Source organism: Anguilla rostrata, chromosome 10, assembly GCF_018555375.3.
Source record: "Anguilla rostrata isolate EN2019 chromosome 10, ASM1855537v3, whole genome shotgun sequence".
Lineage (NCBI taxonomy): Eukaryota > Metazoa > Chordata > Actinopteri > Anguilliformes > Anguillidae > Anguilla > Anguilla rostrata.
In genome coordinates, this window is record NC_057942.1 from 32106563 (window position 1) to 32131466 (window position 24904).

The 24904-nt window shown below is 46.9% G+C and overlaps 2 protein-coding genes across 3 annotated transcripts in view; one reads left to right on the forward strand and one right to left on the reverse strand.

The window, feature by feature from the left end:
- Positions 1-22527, reverse strand: part of kiaa0825 (KIAA0825 ortholog) — a 116707-nt gene extending 94180 nt beyond the window's left edge. Inside the window, exons 1-7 of the mRNA XM_064296527.1 lie at positions 21751-22527; positions 18762-18901; positions 12375-12543; positions 11271-11946; positions 3834-4007; positions 1165-1253; positions 432-662 (exon numbers count right to left, since the gene is read on the reverse strand). Coding sequence (XP_064152597.1) covers positions 432-662; positions 1165-1253; positions 3834-4007; positions 11271-11946; positions 12375-12543; positions 18762-18892 — 1470 coding nt within the window. The 5' untranslated portion in view covers positions 18893-18901; positions 21751-22527. The remainder of the gene's footprint in view (positions 1-431; positions 663-1164; positions 1254-3833; positions 4008-11270; positions 11947-12374; positions 12544-18761; positions 18902-21750) is intronic.
- A 203-nt stretch (positions 22528-22730) lies between these two features.
- slf1 (SMC5-SMC6 complex localization factor 1) overlaps positions 22731-24904 on the forward strand; it is a 33277-nt gene continuing 31103 nt past the window's right edge. Inside the window, exons 1-2 of one of the 2 annotated variants that reach the window (XM_064296528.1) lie at positions 22731-22840; positions 23577-23691. In XM_064296528.1, the coding sequence (XP_064152598.1) occupies positions 22818-22840; positions 23577-23691 (138 nt within the window). In that variant the 5' untranslated portion in view covers positions 22731-22817. Of the gene's footprint in view, positions 23152-23576; positions 23692-24904 lie in introns of both variants that reach the window. The other variant, XM_064296530.1, reaches the window with a different exon arrangement.

Sequence of the window (24904 nt, forward strand, 5' to 3'; positions counted from 1 at the left end):
CAAGTCCCCAGGCCTCAACCCAGAGCCCCTACTCCAGGAATGCGTTTACATATGCAGCAAGCTTTATAAACTCTGTCTTTTTGTCGTGCACTTTTTTTGTTTCATTGTTTTCAAACAGACTGGGATTTTTAACATTTTTTTTAATACAATGCGCGCACAAATGTTTTATTAAATCGTTTCATTCACTCATCAAAGGTGTACTTTATTTCCCCTGAAAGTGGGACGTTTGATGTGACACAAATGAAAAATGACAGAGCTATCGAATGAAATGTGTTGAAATGTGTAGTTTAAAAAAAAAAAAAACACGGCTTTGATTGGAATTGAATATTACAGTAAGCCCTCTATCATAGCTCATGATTTGAGGGGGGGGGGGGCGAGGGGGGGTTGGTATGGGGGGGGGGTGAGGGCAGAGCCGCGGACGCTTCGCTTGCCTTGGCGATCATTTTCGGGGGCTCGCTCCCCGGGCGGGGCGCGGGGGGGCCCTCCGGCGGGGGCGCGTCGGCCAGGGCCAGGAGGGCGGAGCCTGACGCGCGGGCCGCCGCCTCCTCCTCCTGCTGCAGGCCCCTGGCGCACACGTCCTCCAGCACCACCTTCACGCAGTGGGCCATGGGCGGGGCCAGCTCCCTCAGCGCGGACCTCCAGTCGAACTCCAGGGCCGTCGCCTGGAGCAGGGGGAGCACGCCGGCGCGTTAATGCAGCTCTGCACACTGCACTCAGCCACCCGCCTCAATGCAGCATTTCCTGCGGTGTACGGTACCTATTCTTACACATGGCTATACACAGACTCATTTTTCCCAGTTGCAATTATAATGGTAATATGTCTGCCATATTTAAAATTTAAGTCTATCTTTGTGGATACAGGCCTCTATATCAAATCTTTTTTTTAGAGGTGATCATGAAACAAAATTATGAAATAAAACAAACTTTAGTGCCCCACAAAGGGGCTACAGGAATGTATCACAAAGGATTTGAACCTGTAACCCTGTACAACCTGTACAATGCCACGTTCGCCTAACTGCTAGGTCAGTCTGTGTTTACTGTTGAGTTCAAGAAATGCAAGGCATTCTTCATTATTAAATAAAACCAGTCCCCACCCACAGACACAAAGGCATTGCTACACGCTGGACATAGTTTTCACAGCTCTGGTTTCTGTATTAGTCTCACCTCGGGGAGCGGGGGGAACGTTTCTGCGGCTGATTTGCTGCTCTCCCGTACGGTCGTCTCTGGGTCGTCTCTGGTCTTTTTCAGGATCCCTGCCCACGACATCACAAGCTCACCATGGCGACAACAGTCTAATAACGGATTACAGTTTGCACAGCGTCATTCGTCGGAGAACACCGAAGACCTTCACAGCAAAGGTGGGGGAAACTCTCCTCAACCGTGACCAGCACGCAGCACCCACCTGGGTGATGCGCGGCAGCCATTTTACACCAGAGCACTCCCTACACATCATCTGAGGTGGAGACGGAGGAATCAAGAAGCCGGCTAAACTCAGTGATTGTTAGATGTCCAGATTTCAAGAATTGGGAATTTGGTTGGGAAGTTCACCAAGACACGATGGAACCCCGCAACTCTCTGCAATAAACGCCCAGGGATCAGCAATAGCCTCGGTTTGAACTTCCCACCCCAAAAGAGGGTGATGATTAGGGACTTTTAAGTTGAAGTGGATGGAAGCGGTCCTGATCCAGCCGTCTCGTCGCAGGGACCGCGGGGGGGGGGGAAGCGGCTTAGCCAAAACAAAGAGGAGCGCAATTAATATAACAAAGTGCGCTCTGTTGCCGTAAATCAGAGGCTTGCCATCGATCTGAACCCAGATACGGACGGCCGGATCCGGGGGTAATGTAGCGGCGAGAGAGAAAGCGGGGAGGGGATGTGCGCTCGCCGGAGTAAATTAAAGCGAACGCGTCAAGGCCACATTGTTCTAATCAGAATCGCGGGAGTGAGACCCCAGGCAAAGGCAATTTACCAGAACGGGAACGAGTCAAACGGGAGAGGAGGATTATGGGAGAAAACAACACGACGTGTCACTTCTCGACCTTTAAGCCCATCTGATGAATTTCTGGTAATTAAGTCGTTTGATTGCTTGAATTAATGACTTGGATAACTGGCCTTTAAAGGCTGTTTGCTTCTCTGTAAATCAAGCACTTCTGCTCGTGTTGTTTTTAATGTAACCTTTACAGAAACAAGTACACACACACTGAAAGCTTTTCCACTTCTCCGGCCCAGGAGGGGGAGTGCTGCACAATGCAAAAAATAAAATAAAATTCAACCAGAGAAATCTTCTGTTAAATTATCATATGTGTACGGTCTGTCTGTCAGGACACAGAGCCTTATACAACACGCGTTCTGTATGCCACATAGCTACCTTGACTCTTTCCTATAAACAGCGATGGTCCTTAAATATTCAAGATGGCTGCCTTGCAGAAGAGCCTGATTAAGCTGCATCTGCTTTATGCCAACAATTCCATCAATACACAACACAGTCTAAATTAAAACCCTCTGGCTGAGGTAGGACATGTTGACTAGCCAGTTAAGGCTCATTGGTGGGCATTGACAATATCAGCAAAATGATTCGGCTTATTTCTTTTCTCATTTGTCCAATTCCATATTTGAATGCCAGATGATGATTTTTTTGGTGTAAAGAGTCAGAGTCAGATTGAAAATGTAAGTTGTAATGCTGTTTGGCTAGCCTATGTAAACAGAGGAAAAGCATTTTGTTGAATCGATCAAGTATGATGATATAGTAATGAACTATATATACATAAATGTAGTATATTTTAGTGCTGTGTTCAGCAGGTATGAATGAAAAAACTGCTTATATGGAGAAAGGATGCTACTGCACCTATCTGACAAACATTGTTTATATCGACTCATGACTTTTTGAAGTTGTGAACATGTTAGCCTGAAAACCCGTTTGGCGAAAGCAGTGAAGCACCTACAGCAGCAGTATATCAGGAGTACCGTCATGGCCGCCGCACTGCAGGTACGCAGCTGTGCCTCGCAGATAAAAGCGCCCCCGACGCGCGCGGCACGCCGCGGCCTCCCGCGCCTCATTGCTTTATCGAGTGTGTGAAAGTTCCGGGGAAACGGATACGTCGGAGGACCTCCGAACGAGTTCTGCTTGCTACGGCGCTTGGCTGGACAGCCCAGGGGACACGACTGTAGCCGGTTCCATCGGGTGGATCCCGGGTGACCGTTGCTACGGCAGTGACATCGTGCTGTTGTGCTGTATGTATCTACTGTATATGTACCTGTGTTACAAGCAGAAAATGTGAGAATTTCAATACTTCTCCTCTGGATGAACTGCATTCGTACAGCATGTCCCAAGTGGCTTTCACGATGAGAGCAGGGTAATGCCCCTCAGCCACCACTCACTTACAGGGCCCTCCATCCCAGTGATGCACGGCAGCCATTTTGTGCCGCTAGACTTACTGCTAAGGTGAAGAAATAATTCAGCCAATTAAACTTGGGGAGTAATGTTATGGTCAGTGCTGTCACAGCCAGTTTTGGAATTTGTCCAGGACACTAAGGAAAGAGATACCCTTGCCTCACCCCCTACTCTGTAATCTGCCACCTCGTGCCATCAGTACGGCTGCACTCCGTTAGTGTGACAATCTGATTGGAGGAGAGCATAGCCGGGGGAGGGGTATAATCCTCTGAAGAGCAGGTTTTTGGAATGTTTTCTAAAATTTCTAAGTCTGTGAACTTGATTGCGTTCAATTACCAGTAGTGATTTTTACATCAGCATTAGAATGTTCAGTTAGGAACATTCTAATCACATATTTGTGATGTCACACCTTAAAGGGTTAAGGGGGCGGGGTCAGGGGAGGTACCTCTCACGCTGCAGGGGGTCTCCCCGGCACAGCACAGGAAGCCCAGGTGGGCCGCCAGCTCCTCCACGCGCTCCTCCAGGTCCAGGAGAACGCTGGCGAGCAGGGTCAGCTGCCTCAGCTGGTGGGACGTCAGGCAGAAGCTCCGCCCTCTCCTCGGGGGCTCCTCCTGGGGAGCTGCAGGCAAGCAGGAAAACACCAAAAACCAGAGCCGTTACCAAGGGGGGGGGTGGGGGGGGGGGTGTTACCATCGCACAACACACACAGGGAATGTGGTGAACACGCCAAATTCGCCACGACACCGCCCCTTGCTCTCCCCGTTGACCCTCCGACCACTTACAATTTCTCACAACCGTCTCTCTTCCAGGGAAAAAAAAAAGAACTTCCTGCGACGAAAATAAACAGAGAGCGACGCTCTCGGGCGCAAACTTTTCTCCCCTGACCCGCCGATGACCCCCGCGGCAAATATGGATTTCCCAATTTTTAAGCCGCCAGAGCCGCCGCCCGGGGGATGTCACGCATTACGGGGAATAATGGGCGGCTGCGAGACGCGGCGCCGCGCTCCCAGACAGACCGAACAAACACTTCTGTACGCGTGGCTAAACGAGCTCCTCCGCAGGAAGGCACTCGGGACTGGATCAGGCGGGCATTAGCGCTGCGATGAAAGGATGAGGCTGATTGAGTACGGATGAGAAAAAAGGAGAGAGAGAGAGAGAGAGAGAGGGGGGGGGGAAAGCCTTCCAATAACTGCAACATCATTACTTGGAGATCCTAATGTCATTTTGGCGCATTGTTAAACAAAATATGACAACAAACTTGAAAGGGTCCTCATTCCTTGGCTTCCGCACTAATTCGTGTCAGAGTTTTTAGACATCATTATTTGTGGGGGATTTCTTTTTTTTTTGTTTTTTACGCCATTATATTTGCACATGTCAGTCTTCCCAGATTATTATAGCTACGCCGGCTGACCCGCGAGCTGTTTTATTGCAGAATATATTCAGGCGTCTGGAGCGCGCATCCGACCAATAGGAGCGCGGGAGCCCGTTCCCTTGGCACCCTAGCTCTTCATTAATGGGGTCCAAAGGGAGTAGGGAAAGCTCATACCCGGTGAGGAAATGACTCCGTGCATGAATATGTGGCGCGTCCAAAGCACACACACTCGCCTCCTTTTCCCCAGGCTTACTGAAGGAGCTCACAGCTCTCCAGACTCGAAAGGGAGACCGACAGATTCCATTCAAACACCCGCGTCGGCTGGCAAACAGCAAAGCGACCCCAAGCTGGCGCAAGCCAGGGCTCATTGTGAGGTGTATTATGTTCTTGCTGAAACTCTGCATCAAGTAGCCTAGATAGGCAGGATGGTTACATCACGGCTCCTTTCCTCCTTCCTAACTTCCTAGCTGCGAACGCGGTCATATGGTTGGCAGTTCATGCAGTAACCTTCGTGTTCAATGGAGTTCATTCACGTGCCGTTCAAAATGGCAGTGACGCTTTCCTCACCCCCTGTCTTTCAGGTTTGATTACGGTCTTAGTTACATACAAAATAAAGACTCGCCACGCTAAAATAAACACTAAAAAAGGTAACCAGAAAACTTAAATGTAGTCAAATGCTTGCGTAATTAATACTTTATAAACAATCTGCATGAGCTAATAATTGTGAGGATATTGTCATTAAGTTTAAAATATTTTTCATAGGAGTAGCCTACATACGAACCCTCATCAATAAGCTTCTGGAATACAAGCAGACAGTTAGCATACAACTGAAGATGTATCAGTTGATGAAGCTAAACATTCGGTGCGATTAAATTCTCTGTTACTGCAAAACCCAAACACAGACGCCTACCGCACAAGCTGAAAAAGGCGAACGCCTCAGGGGGTTTGCTGACGTGGCACAAGTGAAGAATGATAAACATGCGAGCGCTAAAGAAACTTCTGCACCGAGGCACGAAAGAGCTTTCAGAAGAGCGAATCCGCTCTTGTTGACGTTTCCTTCAAAGTGCAGATTTCAGTCAGACATGAAAAGTCATTGCTTTTGGTGAGACAAGGCCAGAACAACACACAACCACCTGCGACGTAAGTCCCCGGCGGATAAAGAGCATCCCAGCCCATCACTACCTGACATACGCCTGCAGCAGCTACGCTAGCTGCCCCTAGCCATCACTTTCCTACCAGGATCCCCAACTGTCAAAATGGAAGCAGCCTTCCGAGGTTCTCAGGGAGAACAGCCTGCTGAGGCTGAGGAATTGCCAAAGCGCTATTGTTGGTGGAGGAGGTAAGAACACCCGCATCCATATCCCAGAATTCCACCTTTTGAGAGGGTCATATTTAAGTCATATTCACATGACGTGGGTGGCCATGATTTTGAAAGAACAAGCTTAACAAAACAGGAAAGCCTGGCCGGTTTGAACCCAGATTTCAAAAAAAAAAAAAAATAAGTGTGCACATACACATATATATGTAAATGTATGCAAGGCCAATCACACACACACACATACAGAAAGACATACGGACAGAGAGAGAGACGGGGGGGGAAAGCAATGACATTATCGGCATGCTTGCTTATGTTCGGACGGGGGAGGGGGGGTGTTGGTTGGGGTAGGAGGAGGAGGGGAAAGACAGATGAAAAAAAAGAGCGGGAGGTAAGGAGGGAAATCCCCAAGCAGTTGTTATTGATTTTGTTTTACGGGCGGATAGTTTAGTACCGTTTACAAAACGGAACAGATGCAGCCGGCGAGCGGGGAAAAAAAAAAAAAAAAGGTAAACAATCGGCGTGTGGCAGGCGGCCAGCTCCCCCCCTAACCCCCCCCCGTCTGATGTATTAAACTGGCGCTGAAGTGCCTCTCCCTTTGGGCAGCGCTCGTCGCCACTTCATTTCCCCGGCGCGGGGTCCCGAGCGCGGCAGGCCCGCCGCCCCGGCCGCTTCCTGTCCTCCGCTGACCCCCGAGGCCCGCCGCCGCGGCGCGCAGCCATTAGCGCGGGGAATTGCAAACCGAAACCAATTATTAGATATTTTCTTCCAAATGATGCCCAGGTCTGCAGGGAACGGGCAATCGCGCAATAATTTACCTCCTGATTTAATTTCTCCCTCTCTCTCTCTCCCTCTCTCTCTCCTTCTCTCTCACCCTCCCTCTCTCCTGCTTGCTCTCTCTCTCTCTTTCTCTCTCTCCGCTCACTCTCTCTCTTTCCTCACTTCTGCTTTCTCTCTCTCTCCTGCTCTCTCTCTATCTCCCTCTCTCCCTCTCTCCCTCCCCCTCTCCCCTGGCAGAGCTGGTCCTCACTGGACCTTCCACCAGTCCCACACCTGCATCCCCCTGTGGCCGCGCTCCAAATTACAAAGCGAGAGAGAGAAAAAGAGTGGCGGACACGAGGAAAAGAAGGTGCTTCTGAACAGACGGAAAGAGAGCGAAGAGGAAAGGTATTGCAGGGGCGGAAGGAGGCCAGCTCCAAGAGGGAGGGAGGGGTGGGGGGGTGGGGAAGGGGCACTGACAAGTTTATCACTCAGGCAGATCGGGCCTGTGTTCTCCGCTGAACGCGAGGGCAGAACGCAGAAGGAACGACGGCGCGGTCGAGGCCGAGATCCGCAAAGCTGCAGATGTTGACTCCGGCGCCCAGGGACTTCTGCGCTTTTTAAATCGAGGTGCTTTTTTCCTCTCTCTCTCTCTCCCTGCATTTTGTCCCCTCTCTCTCTCTTTCTCTCTCTCTCTCCCTCACTCTCAGCACACGCTGCTGTGACCACTCGAGCCGTTTAGTCGGGATTTACACCCTCGCCCCCGCCTCCGCCCTTTTTATTTTTTGGGCGGGGTCAGCTCGGGGGGGGGAGGGCACCCGGGGTGGACCGTGTGCCCTTGTGATGGCTGGGAGGGGGGGCGAGGGGGGTGCAGACTGTCAGTCTCGCCTGGCTGCTCAGCGAGACGCTGCTATTATTGGGCACCCTCTGCTGGCACTACCCTCGACTCAGGGGCCCCCAGGCGCCCAGCAGGGGCCCTGGCCCGGGGCCCAGCTGGGGCCCCAGCTTTTCACTGTGGCACGGTGGCACCTTTTGATGTCTCGATTAAGCTGGGGGGGCCGATGTGGGGGATGGGGGGGAGGGCGGGGGGTTTGGGGCCAGAGAGGGCCTGTCAGTTCTCTTCCTGTTCAGTCCCCAGTTGTCGCCAATGAGCTTTTCTTTGAGACATTTTCCACTTCTTTCCAGTTTCACTTGCCCACTCCCATTGCCCTTTCTTGTTGTTTTTTTTTTTTTTTATCTTATCGTATCCACAACGACTTTCAAGCGCGAAGCGCTGACTACATGACCGCCGCTTCCAACGATCGTCAGTTCCTCATTATTTTCGCTCGTCTAAAAAAAAGAAAAGAAAAAAAAAACTGGCAAAAATATAATGACTTCGGGAAAACCCTAAAGCGCGGAACATTTTCACAGCTGCTACAGGGTGATATTCATATATACATCACTGAACTGTGATACTAACAAAGAGCACAGAGTCAAGTGAAGATCATACATATATCATATCATATTTATATATATATATATATATATATGTGTCATGATGAAAAGCACCTCAAGGTCCACACTTGCTATGTAAATACCTTATCATAAGCAGAGGAGCAGAGGACTCCGTCTCTCTCATTAGCAGTAAACAATGAATACTCCTTGACGTGAACCCGTACCTCTCAAACAAGACTTCCAGCGCACAAAAGACTGCGCTGGCTGATATGAGCAGCAGCCCGCAATCGACTGGGAGCGTGACTTGTGTGCCGCGTAAAAAAAAAATAAATAAAAAAATAAATAAATTCACAAAGCGCCGTAATTATATAAACGCATGCAGCCGCACGGCGCGTTTGGCAGCGCGCGCGAACCGCAAAAGATACAATCTGCTGGAGTGCGGCTCCTTATTTAATATTAACAAACGCCGTTCCCCGCGCGTGGCCTATTCTCGGCGGGCGCGGCGGGCGCTGAAGCACTCTCAGAGCTCCGCGGTCGCTAGGTACGCTTTAGCGGCGGGCGGGTTCAGAGAGAGAGAGACGGGGGGGGGGGGGGAATCCGGGGGAGAGAGCCGGCCGGGACGTGTTCGTTATGTGGATTTAAACCCACCCAGCCGCAGCGGAGCGCACCCTTCTGCAGAGACCGCGCGGAATCTCATTCATATTCAAGCGCAACAACAACAAAAAAAAAAAAAGGTATTCGAACTAGCTCAAAGTGGAGAGGAAACCGCAATGTTTCAGCCACGGGTTCTGGCTGTCGATGAGGGCCAGCCCAAACCTTTCGCACATTTTTATTTTGTTTTTGACGGTCTGTCACGGAGAGGTGAGGGGAATTGGTCCTTAGTCCTACTCGAGGGGAATTACATTTACACTTTTTCCAATACTGTGGTGACCACTCCTGAAACATTTTAAACTTGACTGGTTTCCAGGCTTGTTGTCATGCACTGTGAACTAAACAGGGTGCCAGCTCTTCTGAGGGATGAGAGCTGTTGTTCGGGCTTCTGAGAGGGCTCTGTTGCAATTCAGTTCAATTCAGTTCAATTCAATTCAAATCAATTCAAATCAATTCAATTCAATTCAATTCAATTCAATTCAAACTTTATTGTCATTGTCAATGCCACCGGACAAGAGGAAAGATTAGTGATCTGATTGATAATCTGACTGAGCAGGTTCCGTCTCCTAGGGTTGTTAAATTAGTTTCAGTAGGCTTGGTTCACCCTTGACTTCCATTGTCAAGCTTTAACTTTAATGCCATTCAACCGGAGTCAAAAGGCACATTTTCCACACAGCCTTTCCACATAGTAAAAAAAATATTTTTTGAAAGAATTTACGTTTAAAAAATTTAAACGCAGGGAATTATGGGTCGGACGTTCCCGCCACGCAGCGGGCGGCAGTCAACCAGTCAATCCGCGTGGCAGCCGCGGGACTCCCTCCGCTTCCCCCCCCCCCCCCGCCTCCCCCACCCCCGTCCCTCCCGGGGAAGAGAGGGAGAAAAAGAGGGATGAGGAGAAGAAGAAACACAAAGGCCTCCAGCTCACACATCTGGCTGGGAGCAATATCAGCCCTTCCCTTTCAAACGGAGAGGACGAGAAAGCCTCCAAACTGCCAGCGCTCAATAGCAACGCTGTTAAACGGTTCAGTAGTTTGACAGCATCAGGTACCAAAGGAGGAGATTCCCCCGGGAGAGCACAGAGGGAAACCACGTCTCCCAGGTTTCCAAAGAATATATATTTATGAAATAAAGAGGGGGAGATAAATAATAACACATACCTGCAGAGAAAGAGAGGGCTTTAAAAAAAAAATCACACAAAGATTCATTTTTTAAACAAAGAGGCATTTTCAGGCAAATGCTTTGTCTGCCTATATTTGCGCATGTTACACTACTGATTTGTCTGTTCCACCGTGTATAAAGTACCTGTTACTTTGTAAAGTGTAACGTCACTTCAAATTCGGAATTAATTTTTGTTGATCTCTTTGTTAGTGAGGTGAATCTACAGACAAATTAAAATATAGGTGCTACATAGACTTCCCCAGTAAAGCTCCAATTGGCTGTAAACCACATTAAATCTGGCGTACCTGCAACCCAACAGCTAAGCAGTAGTCCGCACTGCTCTGCCGTTATTTAAACTCAGCACGTGAACTCATTCCTGGGCGATACACAGGGCTTTGCTTATTTAAATACTCTCTCGTGTCCAGCCAAAGAAAACAGTCATCTCTGCGGTCCAAATCCAAATCATCCGCGGAGCTATGATATACAACCACCTCTTAACAGGAGCAAACTCAAGCGGCGTTTTACAATCATTACACGCTCTGGCTATAAGCCTCTTTGGAGGATGTTTAGCCTGAGGTGATAAATCTGACTTTATTGACTTGTATGTAGGTGTGTTAACACGTCGAGTGATCAAATAACCACTATTAATGCAGCGCCAATTATTTTGGCTCCTAGTTCTCTACAAAGTTTAAGTTCAAGTGTAAAACATCTGTGCGTTTTGATGCTACTCCTGCCTGACTGGACGTCCTCTTGACGCTACAGGCAAAAGATTCAGACCAATCAGGAACTGACACCTCGCTAGTGCTATAGCTATAGTGGGAGAGGAAGAGGCATGAGTACACATGTATGAGTAAGGTGCGCTTGGATGGGCAGTTGAGGTGGGGTTTATGGGGGTGGTCGGTTAAACCGGGGGCAGATGATCGAGCAACGGTTATCCGAGGCCAGAGTCCCCCCTGCATACCTGAGGGGTCACCCCTACATAAGCTATCATCAGTGACTGACAAACCTATCATTCACTCAGTGCTAGCTGTCCTGTAGCAAGCAGTTTGGCTTGAATTGTATAAAAGACACAGGTTTGTGAGCAAGTGTATCTGTGGAGAGCACATGACTCAGCTTGTTAGTTCCCTGAGCAGATGTTGGGGCTACAGAACATAAATAAAATTAACCAAAGAAGAGACCAGCTGGGAACTTACCGACCGCTACTCTGGACTTGGCGGAGCACTTCCTGACCTTGCCGCCGCTCGCGCTGTTGTCTTTCGCCGTGTTTTCCACCAGCTTCTCCAGGAGAGAGGCCAGCTCGCGCGCGACGGTGGCGAGGTGGGCGTGGTTAACGAAGGCCAGGGCCGCGGCGGGCTCCACCAGGGAGCTCAGGGCCCGCAGGTCCTCCCCGACCAGGCGGAGCAGGGCGGGGGACGCCGCCCGGAAGCCGCCGGCCACCCTGTCGAAACCTGTCTCGCCGGGACAGGAGGACTGGGCGCTCTGGAGGACGTCCTGGACGGCCTTGACCCGAACGCTCTGGTAGCGGGACAGGACCTCTGCCTCCGGGTACAGGAAGAGGAGCTGCTGGAGACGCTGGGCGCGCTGGGACGCGCGGGGCCGGCTCCCGCCCCCGTCGGGGTCCGCCGCCACCGCAGTCTGCAGCTTGTCCAGCAGGTGGCGGCGTAGCAGGAGCCGGACGTCCTCCCAGACCTCCTGCACTTCCAGGGCGGCCTCCTCCCTCACCGCGTGCACCGGGGAGCCAGCCGCCGGGTGCTGGGCGGTCAAGGGAGCGGGGCGGGGAAAGGCCACGCCACACTGGGAGGAGATGTCCAATAGGAGCTGCAGGGTCGCTTCCTCCCGCCCCTTCTCCTCTGTCCTTAAAAACTGTTGCTGTGAAAAGAGATGGTGAGACAATTTGTGGAGCTGAACATTCACGTTAAAAAAGCACTTAAATTAATGCTTTCCCTTCGCAGCCTTAAAAATCAATTCAGAACAACACCATCCTTAATCAGTCTTCAGTGGAGGAACAAGGCATTGTTCAGATGGACCAGCTGTAACTATCATCTGAATCAAGAAACTCAGGAAATTGCAACCTTAGGTTATGACGCTACAGTGCTTCACAAAACAAATGCTTTCATCATTATTTAAACTGCAGGTATGGGCATGAAAGCAGGTCTTCAGGCAGATATCTTTAGTTAGATATCTTTGCTGAGATAGAACACGTGTCAGATCAATAAACATGACAACCACATCGGAACCACAAACATACTGCCTACTGCCTTCCTTGTAAATTTCAGTTGAAGGTGTGTGGTGTTTACCAGGGCTTTGAGAAAGTCCAGCAACTGCTGCTGTCCAGTACAGGTGGGCTTCAGGAAAGTGAGGTTGCGCGGACTGAACCAGTGGAAGCAATCCGTGGGGGTGGAGGGCTTGTCCCCTGTCCAGGAGTCACCCAACTTCACCTGCAGCTCCTTCAGGCTCTGCTCAATACTGACAGGAGACACGGCATTCACAATCACCTCCGACAGCCCGCTGTCAGAGCAAGGCACATCAGCCATAATGAACAGAGACATCAATATATCCCCACTATGAGTATCTGCTGAGCGACTGCTGCGAAGTAGTTTGCCGCCATCTGACGCTGGCGCTCTCGCAGAGACGTCTCTCTCAGCTTGATGCGACTAGACCGGGCCTTCAACATTACCAGACTATATCAGCAATCCCGCATTCCTTTTAACGTGACAAATTAAAGATGACATTCCAGGCACGTAATGTTTAGCGGCGTCAATGCAAATAAGCGCCGCGCTCCCGCTGCAGGCTACAGTATATCTGCGGACGGGTTAGACGCGGTTCGCGGCGCAGATCCACGTCAAGCCCATAAACCCTGAGTTGTAAACGCCGGATCCCTGCGTAACATCCCAGATGTCTCGGATGACAAGACATTAAATAACATTTAAACATGACACGTTTTTATTTTCGGAAAAATTGCGAAACATAAAATGCCATTAATTTTTAACGGTCTGTGTGCAAATCACGGTATCTTCAACAATGCATAGCCCAAACTCTCCTCGGTTTCTGTGTTGCTTGTGTTATTATTTTTTAATGCAAAATTGCTGACAAGACTCCAAAAAAGTAGCTCTGTTTATTGCAAAAGGAAGAGCTGCACAGAAGCTATCGCAGCTGTGACAGACTGCATTACAACAGCCACTCTCACATTCAGGAGCGTAATTGATTGCCCAAAGCAAGCTGTAAAATGCTACTAATGCTAACTGAATGATGAGACTGTAAACAGTTTATTTCATCATGCGAAATTACTTTATGTAAAGTTAATAAACTGAATACTTTTTCCTAGTTTTATTGGGTTTTTTTAATTTTTTTAGCCTGCACAGGCTTCTTTTGCAATTGTTTGTTAAGCCCTATCCTACTGGAATCATTCAATAGTAAAAATGTAAAACGTATGCAGTTTTAAATGAAAAAAAAAAAAAGAAATAACAAATTATGTCTTGAACACCACCTTAGATTGGGCTCAAAAAAAAAACTGTTAGCTCACAAGCAGTTTACCTCATAGTCATCTTTTAACATGCAACCTGAACTTTAAATGTATTTCCACAAGAAACAAATATTAAAAATATGAGAATAATACACCTCTCAACTGGCAGAAAGTAGGCCTATATACCTAGTGCTTTACAGAGTAAAAGTTTGATACAAATGTACATTTGGCCTCAAAACAGAGAACTACTTTGCAAATAGGCTACTTGTGTAAGTACTCAGAGAGAAAATCTCCACTAGTGAGAGTGTGCAAAGCTGAAAATGTGTCCTTGTGGTCAGTTCGAAAATTTCTGCCCACCTGAATCTATGACACTTCTTTTCAACGTTCAGCGTCCAGAAAAATTTAATGAGATCTCCAGTACGGTCGTTTAAACCACGGTCGTATAAACCAGCCAAAAACATTTGGAGAGAGAGGGTGTGGAGTTTTAAGTATGTGTATTTAATGCGTTCTATAAAAGGGGATCCGCGCGTCGCTGTACGGGATTGAATGGGCAGCCGCCCCAAGGCTGCGTTCGAACAGCAGGCCTTAAACCGTCCTCCATCTGTGCCTCCAACTCCGGTTTAAACTTCACATAAAGAGAGCGCCCGTCCCTCAAGACGAGCCCTCTTCTGCAGCTGCGCTCGGCGCCGGTCGGCTCGAGCGCGCGCGCGCGTGTGAACGCACACCGCTCCAAAGCCGGCGAAGGCCCCGCATCTTACGCCGCTCCGTCGCGGGCCAACGTCTGCACTGCGTCGCATGCCCGCAGGCTGCAGCGCTACGGAAGAGCGCACCGTCTCTGTCCCGATGCCAGGGATGTCTCTGGACGCCAATTAATCATGGTGGACATGATTTGGAACGAGGCGTTACACATTTTTTTTTGAAGCAGTTGAAAAATAAAATAGGTAAAACTACATACAAAAGCAAATTTGAACTAAAGACATCTGAAATCTCATAAACAGCCTATTATTCTTCTCTTTCTTCTTCTGTTTGTTCATTATAACTTATAGATTGACTGAACCCGTTTCTGACTCATACCAAGACAAGCCGGCTGGGTCTTGACGGTTGCGTGAAGGGTAGCCCTCCCACGTCCTTGCGATGTCCGACCTTTAACCCCAGAGGTGTGTGAACTACCTGCAGCTTAATCAACACCTCCGTAGGATTTGCAGGACCCCAAATGACACTTATTCCAAAGAACACAAGAGTGTGTGTGTGTGTGGGAGAGAGAGAGAGAGAGAGACTCTACAGTTCCTCTAACAAGGAAGGCACAAAGAAATTAATAGTGAATGGGAAATGACCTTGGATAGCGAAGGTAAAAATGTAAACCAAAACCCCAAACAGAGGACTGTGGGATGCAGGGGGAAGGCATGTCTTTCCCCACCACTCTCACTCTGTATCATGTCTCCCCCCCTCCCTCCCCCCCTCCAGTGAAACGTAATTGTTTTCAGACCAGCCATGACACGGTGGCCCGGGGAGGCGATCCGGACCGCTTATTAGATATGATGGCGCATTTCACAGCTCCGTGATTCGCGGGCAACCCGAGCCCCTGATTACTCAGCGCTTTGACGTTATCTTAAGTTCCCTGTCAAAATTAATTTAGCGTGGGTGGGCCCGCGGAGGGGCCGAGCGGGCGAGGAGATCCCTTTCAAATAAGCCCCCGCTTCCAGCGGGCTCCGGGGCGGACGGCCTGGAAACGAATACCCCCGCGCTATCAAAGGGGCCTCTTTTCACGGGGAGAGGAGTGAATGAGGGCCCTGAAAACGGATCCCCCCCCCCCCCCCCACCCGGCTCCGCGGCTGTGGCCTACTTAGACCCCCCCTCAACCCCCCCCCCCCCCCCCCCCCCCCCGAAGCGCGAACCGACGGATATCTGCGGAGGCTCACAGCCCGCGGCGGAGTGCGGAGTGGCAGAGTACCCGACTGGCACGCGGCCCCCCCGGTTATCCGCGGCCAGCCGTTTCCCGGCCCGGCGAAACCAGAAACCCACCCCCCCCCCCCACCCCCCACCCTCCCACCATTCACACTTCATTAAAGGCTCTCTTTTCCCGCCCGTCGCCGGGCAGAAGTGTCCGGTTTGATGAAGCCTAATGGATTACAGCGTTTCAATTGGGCGAGCCGGGGCCCGTTTGCCGGCCCGTCTTAATCTCCTCCAATTAGGCGGCGGCTCCCGGGCCAATCGCCGACATCTGAGCCCCGGAGCGTGCCTGACGCTCACCCTGACCCGCAAACGGGTTAAAACCCTCCACCGGAGAGGGAAGTCTCTCTTTACCCTTCTCTTTCTCTACCTTTTTTCCCCCCCTCCCATCCATCCTCTTCTTCCGTTTCCGTAATTTGTCCCAGACACCGATAATTGGATTTAGGCAGCAGGTGAATTTCGGATGGCCACCCAAGAGCTGGGGTGGGGTCGGGGGGGTCTTAGAGGTCTCTTCCTCTCGCCCCCGTCCCGAACGGAGCCGCCCATCCGAAACCCGTGCGGCCCGGGCCGACTCCCGCCCGCTGAACGCTGCTTTTATTTTCGGTCCGGTTCTCCATTATGGGCGTCCTTTCTTTTCGCGATGATTATCCCTTTCCCGTCTCTAAGAACAGAAAATACCCCCTAATGCTTAGAAAGCGCCAAAAAAAAAAAGAGCGAGAAAAAAAAATACGTCGGCCCTCTGTAATAATCCTTGAATTACCCACCCCTAGTTTCATTTCAAGATGTGGATCTTCAATTACGACTTTTTCCATTTTCAAAGGAAGAAAAACAGCACTAATGGCATCGGGGTAAGTGGCTTTGTTCGCCAGCCGCATTTACCGTATTCCTAATTGTCCGTCCGCCCGCCTCTAAAGAGCCGCACAGGATAAAAGCATGGGAAATATAGATTTTTCGGGTCCCTCTCACGGGGGAATGGAACCATAATAATCGCCGGAGCCTCTCGCGCGTCCGTCCCCCAGCTCGCCGAGGCCCTCTCTCTCTCCGGCGCGGAGCGCGCCCGGTCTCTCTCCGCAAATTTCGACGGGACCTATTTCTCCTCAAATCACCCGTGAAGGGGGTTTTTCAGGCCCCTAAGGCAAATCGAGCTGTATGGATCATAAGAGCGGGAATTAGAACGGGTCAGGCTTTGAGTTCTCTTCAAAGCTTCCTCGCACCACTACGCTGACCCGCTGCAGTGATACATTATGCCCCGTAATACCGAGCCGGTGTCTTCGATGACACTAACAGTACAAAGAGAATCGCGCTTCGGACTTAGCGTGTGTGTGTGTGCTTGTGTGTGTGTGTGTGTGTGTCTATGTGAGCGTTTGCGTGTGTGTGTGTGTGTGTATGTGAGTGTGCGTGTGTGTGTGTGTGTCTATGTGAGCGTTTGCGTGTGTGTGTGTGTGTGTATGTGAGTGTGCGTGTGTGTTTGCGCGTGCGTGCGTGTGTGTTTGCATGCATGCGTACATGTCTGTGTGCGTGCGCGTGTGTATGTGTGCGTGTGTGCGTGCAGCCCAGTGTCACGAAAAACATTCTGAGCTAGAGACACAATTGACCACCATTAAACTTCAACATTGATGCAACACTGAATAAAAAGACATGAGTAGAATTGATATACAACATGCTCTGGGAATTCTTCTTCTTTAGTTTTGCTCTTTTGTATTGCTATTCATTAACCCCCCTTTGGTCTGAAGTGCTTTACAAACAAACTAGCCTACATTTCGTTTAACATAAAAATAGCTATTTTTGCAAATGAATCCATTAAAAATCTTTCTTTACAGTTCAATAACAACATATTTTATGTGGAAACCATAATTATGTTTAATTGATGATTATGCTTGCCAATATCAAATTTATAAAATAACTTAATTCTGTGTGTCTGTGTGATGGTTACCACTTTTTATACATAGCAATGGTATGCACTGGCATTGCTATTGTAGATCTGTAAAATGCATTTGCTAATGCAACCGCTTTTTTCTTTAAGTTTAAAGCAGACAAATCGTCCCTTTGTGAGCATTTAACTGAGATTTGTACATTTTCAAAGACTTAATTCCTCTGATACATCCGGTTTAGACTAAACCGTCCCCTTCAAGCTCAAAATAAAAGATCAAGAAAAAAAAAACAAAGAGTGTATTAATTCACCAATTCACTTCTTAAACAAACCTTTAATGACTGTAAAAACACGTTGACACCTCTGACAGATACTTGGCAGACCCTTTGATGCTCATTAGAAATCACTGTAAAAAGACAGAGGAAAAAACGCACCAACTTCTGTACAGCCTCATCCCTCTGTATAGAAACGAGCGTGAATATTAATTCAAATACAGCATAATCGACTTCACTGAGCCATTTTTGTGCCTAAATACCCAACAATGATAAGCTGTAACAATGCTAGGGAAACAAGCCTTCTTAAGTGATTAGCATGTAAATCTAAATGAAGCAAAAACCAGCAGAAATTATAATTGCACATCAGTTGCAGTTTTTAATAGGAGGAAGGCTGACGCTTAAAACTGGCAAATGGTGGAGCACACTTCAAGGTAAAATGTGAATGGTAGTCTCCCTTAAGCCAGCCATTATCCGTGGCCAATGTGAGCACACTGTGGGGACGTGAGATTGTGAGTTCACATCAATCAAGTGCGAAGGGAACCGAGCACCAAGCATGCTGGTAACAGCTTTCATTACATCAAAAATCAACATCCACTAAGGTCTGGTCTGAGCAATAGCACTCTGACTAAAGCCTGAGGATTTCACTGAATCCTTAGATTCAAACTCAGAGCCAATAACCGCTTCTCCGGTCAATTAGCCTCTGGTGAAATGCTCCAAAACCCTTCCGTGCTATCCATGTGATCACATGACCAGTGTGTTGGGGGTGTGGCTGGGGGGCGGGGAGCGGAACGCGGACTCCCAGCCGAGCCGCAGCGTGGCGCGGTTTTCCCCCCGCCCGTTCCAGTGGCACGGTGCCCGGTTCCTGCCCGCGCTCCGCCCTGCTGTTTCGCGAGGGGGAGCGCCTCGCTTTGGCCCTAACCCCGCCGACCGTGATCGATCGCTTCTGCCTCTCCGACAGGACGTCTCCGCCGACGCCAACCATCCGTCTCCCGCCCTCCCGGACGCCGGGACGAGCACGATGTCGCACCGCGGGGCCCCCGCGCCGCCGACCGCGGCTCGGACAGCCCGTTTGGGCAGGGGGGGGGGGCCGGAGAGGGGGGGAGGGGTGAACGGGCGACGTACTGACCTACAAGCGTTCAGCTTCAGCTTCTCCTCGGTGTCTCTGAGCAGCTGCTGGACGTCCAGGTCCCCAGGCAGGCCCGAGATGGCCCAGTCCACAGAGGCGTGGTCCTGGGGGAAGTCCTCCCACCAATCCATCCTCTTCCCCTGCAAGTAGACAACACACCGGGTAACAACACACCTCTGGGACTGGCTACGCTCTCTCCACACGCCAAACACTCCCACTCAGTATTCAGCTGCTATTCTAGTTTAGCAATGAAGAGAAGCATCCATTCAAGAGAAAGTGGCAGTCTACGCATATCTGTATTGCTTCATCTGCAGGCATCCTTGGCACAGAAAAAAAAAAATTGGCTCCAGACATTTACATTTCTAGAGCCAGCCCCCGAGTGCGGAATAAGAAAAGTTCAATATGCGAGCGCGGATCGGATTTCCTTGTCTCGTGCCAACAGCGGGCATCTCTTTTAACGAATAATACGGACGAGCATTGTTTCAAAGAAAATATTACCTCTGTCAGATTGCCTGTCGGAAAAAATTTATCTTCAGAAATATATACGGCGGCACGAGACATGGCAATTTGATTTCTCTTAAAACAAGATTCTTATCAGCGGTCATAAATCAACTGTATTCTTTCCTCTTTCTCCCCCCCCCCCTTCTGAAACAATGAGTGGTTATCATGAGTAATAAATATTTTCCGGCTTATTTCTTTCCCTCTCTCACGTGAAGAAGGGGGGGGGGGGAGCCTACGGTGGGGCCTGATAATAAATGCATAGCTTGCGCGTCGCGAGATGAGGCGTTGCGGGGGGAGTTAGGGAAAAATAAAAAGCTCTTCACTCTCATTTTAAATAAACAATTCATCTCCCGGCCCCGCGGTCCTGAGCGCTCGATGCTTAACATATCCTAACAGCAAATCCAGCTTTCGGGATCGCCCGTATCAACGCAGCCATCATGAGTCAAGTGGAATATAATAGAGAGTGTCAGTGTCAATTTCACTTTTTTTTTTCCCCCCCTCCCTTTCCCCTTTCGTCTCGGCCGATTTCAATAATCCCTGTCAAACTACAAACGGTCCGTGATACCTCCTGACACGGAAACCTTCGGCAGGCAGACGGAATCTCAACATTCATTTACCCTACACAAAAGAAAGCTGTCCGGCTGGACAAATATTATTTCCTTCTCTTGACAATCTGTACAGTTAAGCTTGTACTGTATTATTTATTATCATCTGGCCCCCTTCTCCTCCGGTGTATCTGAGAAACGAGTGCACGGAGTGACTGGTGATGTGCAGGTTTCCAATCGTGGGATTAGAAAGCCAACAATGTAATTACAAACAGGGAGTGGGGGAGGAGGGGGAGAGGAGACGGGAGTAATGTGGATGCTTCGCTGCCTGTGTCTGATACAAGCAACAGCAATGGGAAAGGCCAGACTTGTACCGTCCGTGCGTGGAGGCTAGTTAGGGTGCAACGGACTAAGATCTGCTTGGTTGGGATATCATTAAGAGTGCTTTTCATATCTGTGTGCCTCCACGCAGCGCAATGCTGGGCTGAACGTGTGCTCTCTATACATTTGACGCCGCTCGTTGTCTCTACTGCAGAGTGGCAATGTTCCATTTATAGTAACGGGGATGTTTTAACATACTGTGGACCCTATGCTTCCTGCATTTAACGTTGGCTGCAATTTAAATCAGTGCATTTTTAAATGGCACAAAGCATTGCAATAATAAAAACTAGCCTAAATTAAACAGGTAAATCATTTAGGAGTGTTTAGAAAGCAATCTAATTATCTCAAAAGCAAGCCTGTTGCCAAAACTGTTATTAAATTATTTATTATTATTATTTTTTATTATTATTATTATTATTATTATTATTATTATTATTATTATTATTATTATTATTTAATAAATCAAGATAAATAAATAAATAACATGACAAAATAATTATTTAATTTGGCTAGGCTTTTTCTTGGTTAGTAATTTCAAATTGACTAATGTATGTCACTGAATGAAGGAGTACATTTGATGTGTGTGACAAATGTACACACACACTTATGACAAGCTGACCAGCATGCCACAACCTCTCAGTATTACACTTATTACAACTATTACATTATGTAATGCTTTAATGCGAATTATTATTATTGTTGTTGTTGTATCAGACAGCACACACCATATTTACAAAATCAAGAGAATATTAAGTAATATCAAACAGAACATTTTATAAAAATGTAACATTTGAAGAAGACAATGACACCGATCGATATTGGGACATGGATAAAAATGAATATGAGCGCACTTAAACCAGTTCACACAAGGCACACTAACAGGTAAGATTACTAAGATTCAAAAATGTACTCAAAACCTCTGAGGGTGAGCCTCTAAATATATAAGAGTAAGCAGAGATCAAGTCAATATGTAAACTGTGAAATAAATAGAAATAGAGAAGAGAAAAAATTATCAGCAAATAATGAGATAAAGATGCTTCAGATACACTAATCTGATTTGAGCCTTAGTTAGCCTATTTTATGGGCCAGGTCAGGATGGATGCAACAAACATGAAACGGAAGTGTTTGAAATGTACCATATAAACAGTTATTATTATTATTATTATTATTATTATTATATTTCAACCAACACACAGATAATTCTGATCTGGCTAATAGAGGCTGAAGAAACAATAGAGTATTCTGCTATTCTGGAAAAAAGATGCGCTTGTTGATAGGCAATAGCCTACTAAAACTTCTGACTGCTCTGATCTTTGACATTATCACAGAACTTTCCCCTTAACATTAATTAAAACTATAAAAAGTCTTAAAAAAATAACTAATTATTTTACAATTTAATTGGCAAAATGTATTAATTTATCCTTGGGGAACTCTATAGTACACAAGTGGAATTCCGCGCCAGGTCTGTGGTGCCTCGTCTCTTCATGCAGTTTTCTTAAAATACACGGTCGGTTAAGTAAGTATTAAATAAATAAATAAATAAATAAATAAATAAATAATACCTTTTTTCAGTGTCTGGAGAACTGCAGCAATCTTTTCCAACCGGCTATAATGAGGTGACAACTGATTTCGACAATCCTTTTTCCGTCCATTTGTTAATTATGTTGTTACTGATCTTGAGTGTTTTTTATACGACATATCTGTATTATTAATAAAGGTTGCTGGCTATAGGGTTACAACGTAAGACTACTAGTTTATAAACAATCAAGCTTAACAATTTGGGTTGTTTCGATACAGATCTAACGTAGTCTGGCCTTTTCGATTCTCATAGTTGTTCAGAATGCTCAAACGATAATTATCAAATAGTTTGGTGTCATAAATAATGAAAAATGTTTACGACGTTTGTGAGATTGCCAAGTTACCCGAGTGCTGCTATAACCACATCTGCATTTATACAAATGTGTCAGCTAGGTAACAGGTTAGCTTCCTCCCTTGGTTAGCTGTAACACAGCCTAAGTTTGCTATTAAACAGATGACATTATACATCGCTAGTTTGCAAGATAAGTAGCGAATGTACCTTAACTACTTAAAGATTAGCTAATTGTCAAAGGATTAATTTAACCAGCAACCGAGCTAGCTGCATAGTTTCAGCAAACTTGTCATCTCACTAACAGCATTTTCAGCTCAGAATATGGTAGAAATTATTCCATAACTGTAAAAAAATGGTCAGCATGCCAATCGACCACTTTCTCTTTGACAATAACAGAAATCCGACCCATGATCATTGCAATTTGACTTGACGTTGGCAAATGCAGCAATATACACATACATCCAACAAGAAAGCGTCTCTAACAACCAACCGGAAACAGTATATGAAAAACTTCCGCCTTCTGGAACGCCACAACACAATTTATGGGGTTTTAGTTTTTATCGCTGGTTATTTATTTAATAAAACAGACCACATGAATACTAATTTTATCATAAATACAGCGAAATCATATTCTGAACGTATCTGGTTTATTTATTTTAAAATATATCCAGTGTATGAATGGTCTACTTTTATCTTATTTTCATGCACACCCCACAATTTGGACCATAGTATCTTAACTGTGTTGGATACCGCACTGTGATGCGCCTGTCGGAAGTGGAAGGGTACCGCCGTTTTTTGAGTTTCCTATAAATTAGTTTATAAGGCACTTCATTATTCCTTAATACACTTTATGTTAAATTTACTGGAGTAATGATAAAGGGCACGATGTTAAATTAAAACACCCTCTTTGATGTGGAAATGGTACAGACTGTAGTCTATTCTAAAATTTGCCGCACGATGGGAAAGGGGAAGAGCCAGCTAGCTAAATTAGCCGACAAGTGCAATCAAGATTATGAGTCGTATTGAAATAGCCGATACGGGTAGTTTATATGACAGGAAAGTAGTGCACTGTAACGTTTAAAAAATCAACCAGGTATGTAGCAATACTGACGTTACTTCTTTAGTCTGCAAACCTAGTTTTAACATGTTGGATGTAATTGTATGTAGCTATTAGTTAGCTGGCAAAAAGTTTGATTTCTTAGTGAATAAAAAATAAATAAATCATTTATCAGATTGACAGCAGCGCTATATGAAATCAACTAACGTTAACTACATTGTTACATTGACTGCTGAAATTCTAGTTTGCTGGATAGTTCATGTACAGTAAACGCGTCAGCAAACGTTACTGTAAGTTAACTCAATGCAATACTGGCACTGAGACTGACACAGGACAGGGAACGCTTTTCTAGTGGCATCCCCGAATATTCACATTGTCAATCTTATCGGATCCGTACTGCTACTTCATTCTCGGGTTACTGTTGTAAATATCTGAAGGGGGAAACTCATTGTCATCCACAGGGGGATGGTGGACACTAAGCATGTATTCCAGATCTCTGGGATCAAAAACGTACACACGAAAGAGAAGCTGCTGCGTGGAATCCACCGTCTGGGTGGGAAGTATATCGGTGGCTCTGTGAGTATGCAACATGTGAATAGATTTGTCCATTCATAGTTAGCCACACGGTATACCTTTATACCCATATTTAGGCAGACCCTTTGACTGCGGAATCTGATGCCACAGGACTATTTGTTGTTTAAAATACAGAATGGAAATATGGACGTCCATGATCTCACCGGCGTTTGACCTCTCTCAGTTAACGCAAAGTACAGCGTATATTCGCTCTCCCCTAGGCATTGTACCGTCCTTGCAACTTGAAAAGTTAATTTTAATTGCGCGTGAGATTCAGATTTAGACCGGCTTGATTAACACTGAGTTCAATTTGAATCCATTCAAAGGGCCGGATTGCACCTGCCGTTCAGCTGATTCATAAGAATAGCATCTGGAGATTAGCTCTGAAAATTGACCTAATTGGTTCTGATGATGCAATGTATTTTTGACTCTTTATTTTTATCCTTGCCCTTAATTGCCTCTTTTTATAGTTGCTGCACCTTCTCTGCATCCCTGGAGAACAAAATGCACTATTGAGTTCTTAACCTTTTTTTCCCCATTCCCTTTCAATGCCAGATAGGTTGTAATGAAAAAGGTTAGTTTTGGGAGACATTTGCCATGTATGTCTGGTTGGGTTTTTATTTTTAGTGAACATTTATTCAAACGTTGAATAATTTGCAGAACATTTGCTTATGTTTTTTGAATACGGAATGCCATGTTTTTCGTATGTTTCAAGGCTATTCCCCATGTCCTCTTGAGCATTCAATTTCACAAACATCCATATCCAATTAAAAACATGCAACATATTCATTATTCTCTTGGGCATGTTCCATTAATGTTTATGGCCTGTTTGTCCTGTGGTTTTGTTACAGTCTAATTTCAAGTGGGTTGATGCTTTTCCCCACGCAATATAATGTGATTAATTGATTTAACCATGCCTCATATTATAAGAAACAAATTCCAAGATGGCCCCCACTTTGGTTGCTATTGATAGTAGGAAATTGCTATATCTCATCAACTGTGTAAGGTATGACATGCGATTTATGAGGTTTATGACTATGTTCATAAAAAATAAAAAAACATATTATCCACTGGGGCATAATGGAATTTCTCAATGGACATTGATCAGCGCTGCTGTTATGGTTATCATAAAATCATGGTATAATACCATTACATGTTTTAGCTTTGTTAGATATAGTAAGTTCAAATCTAATGAACGTCCACGTGATCCACACCA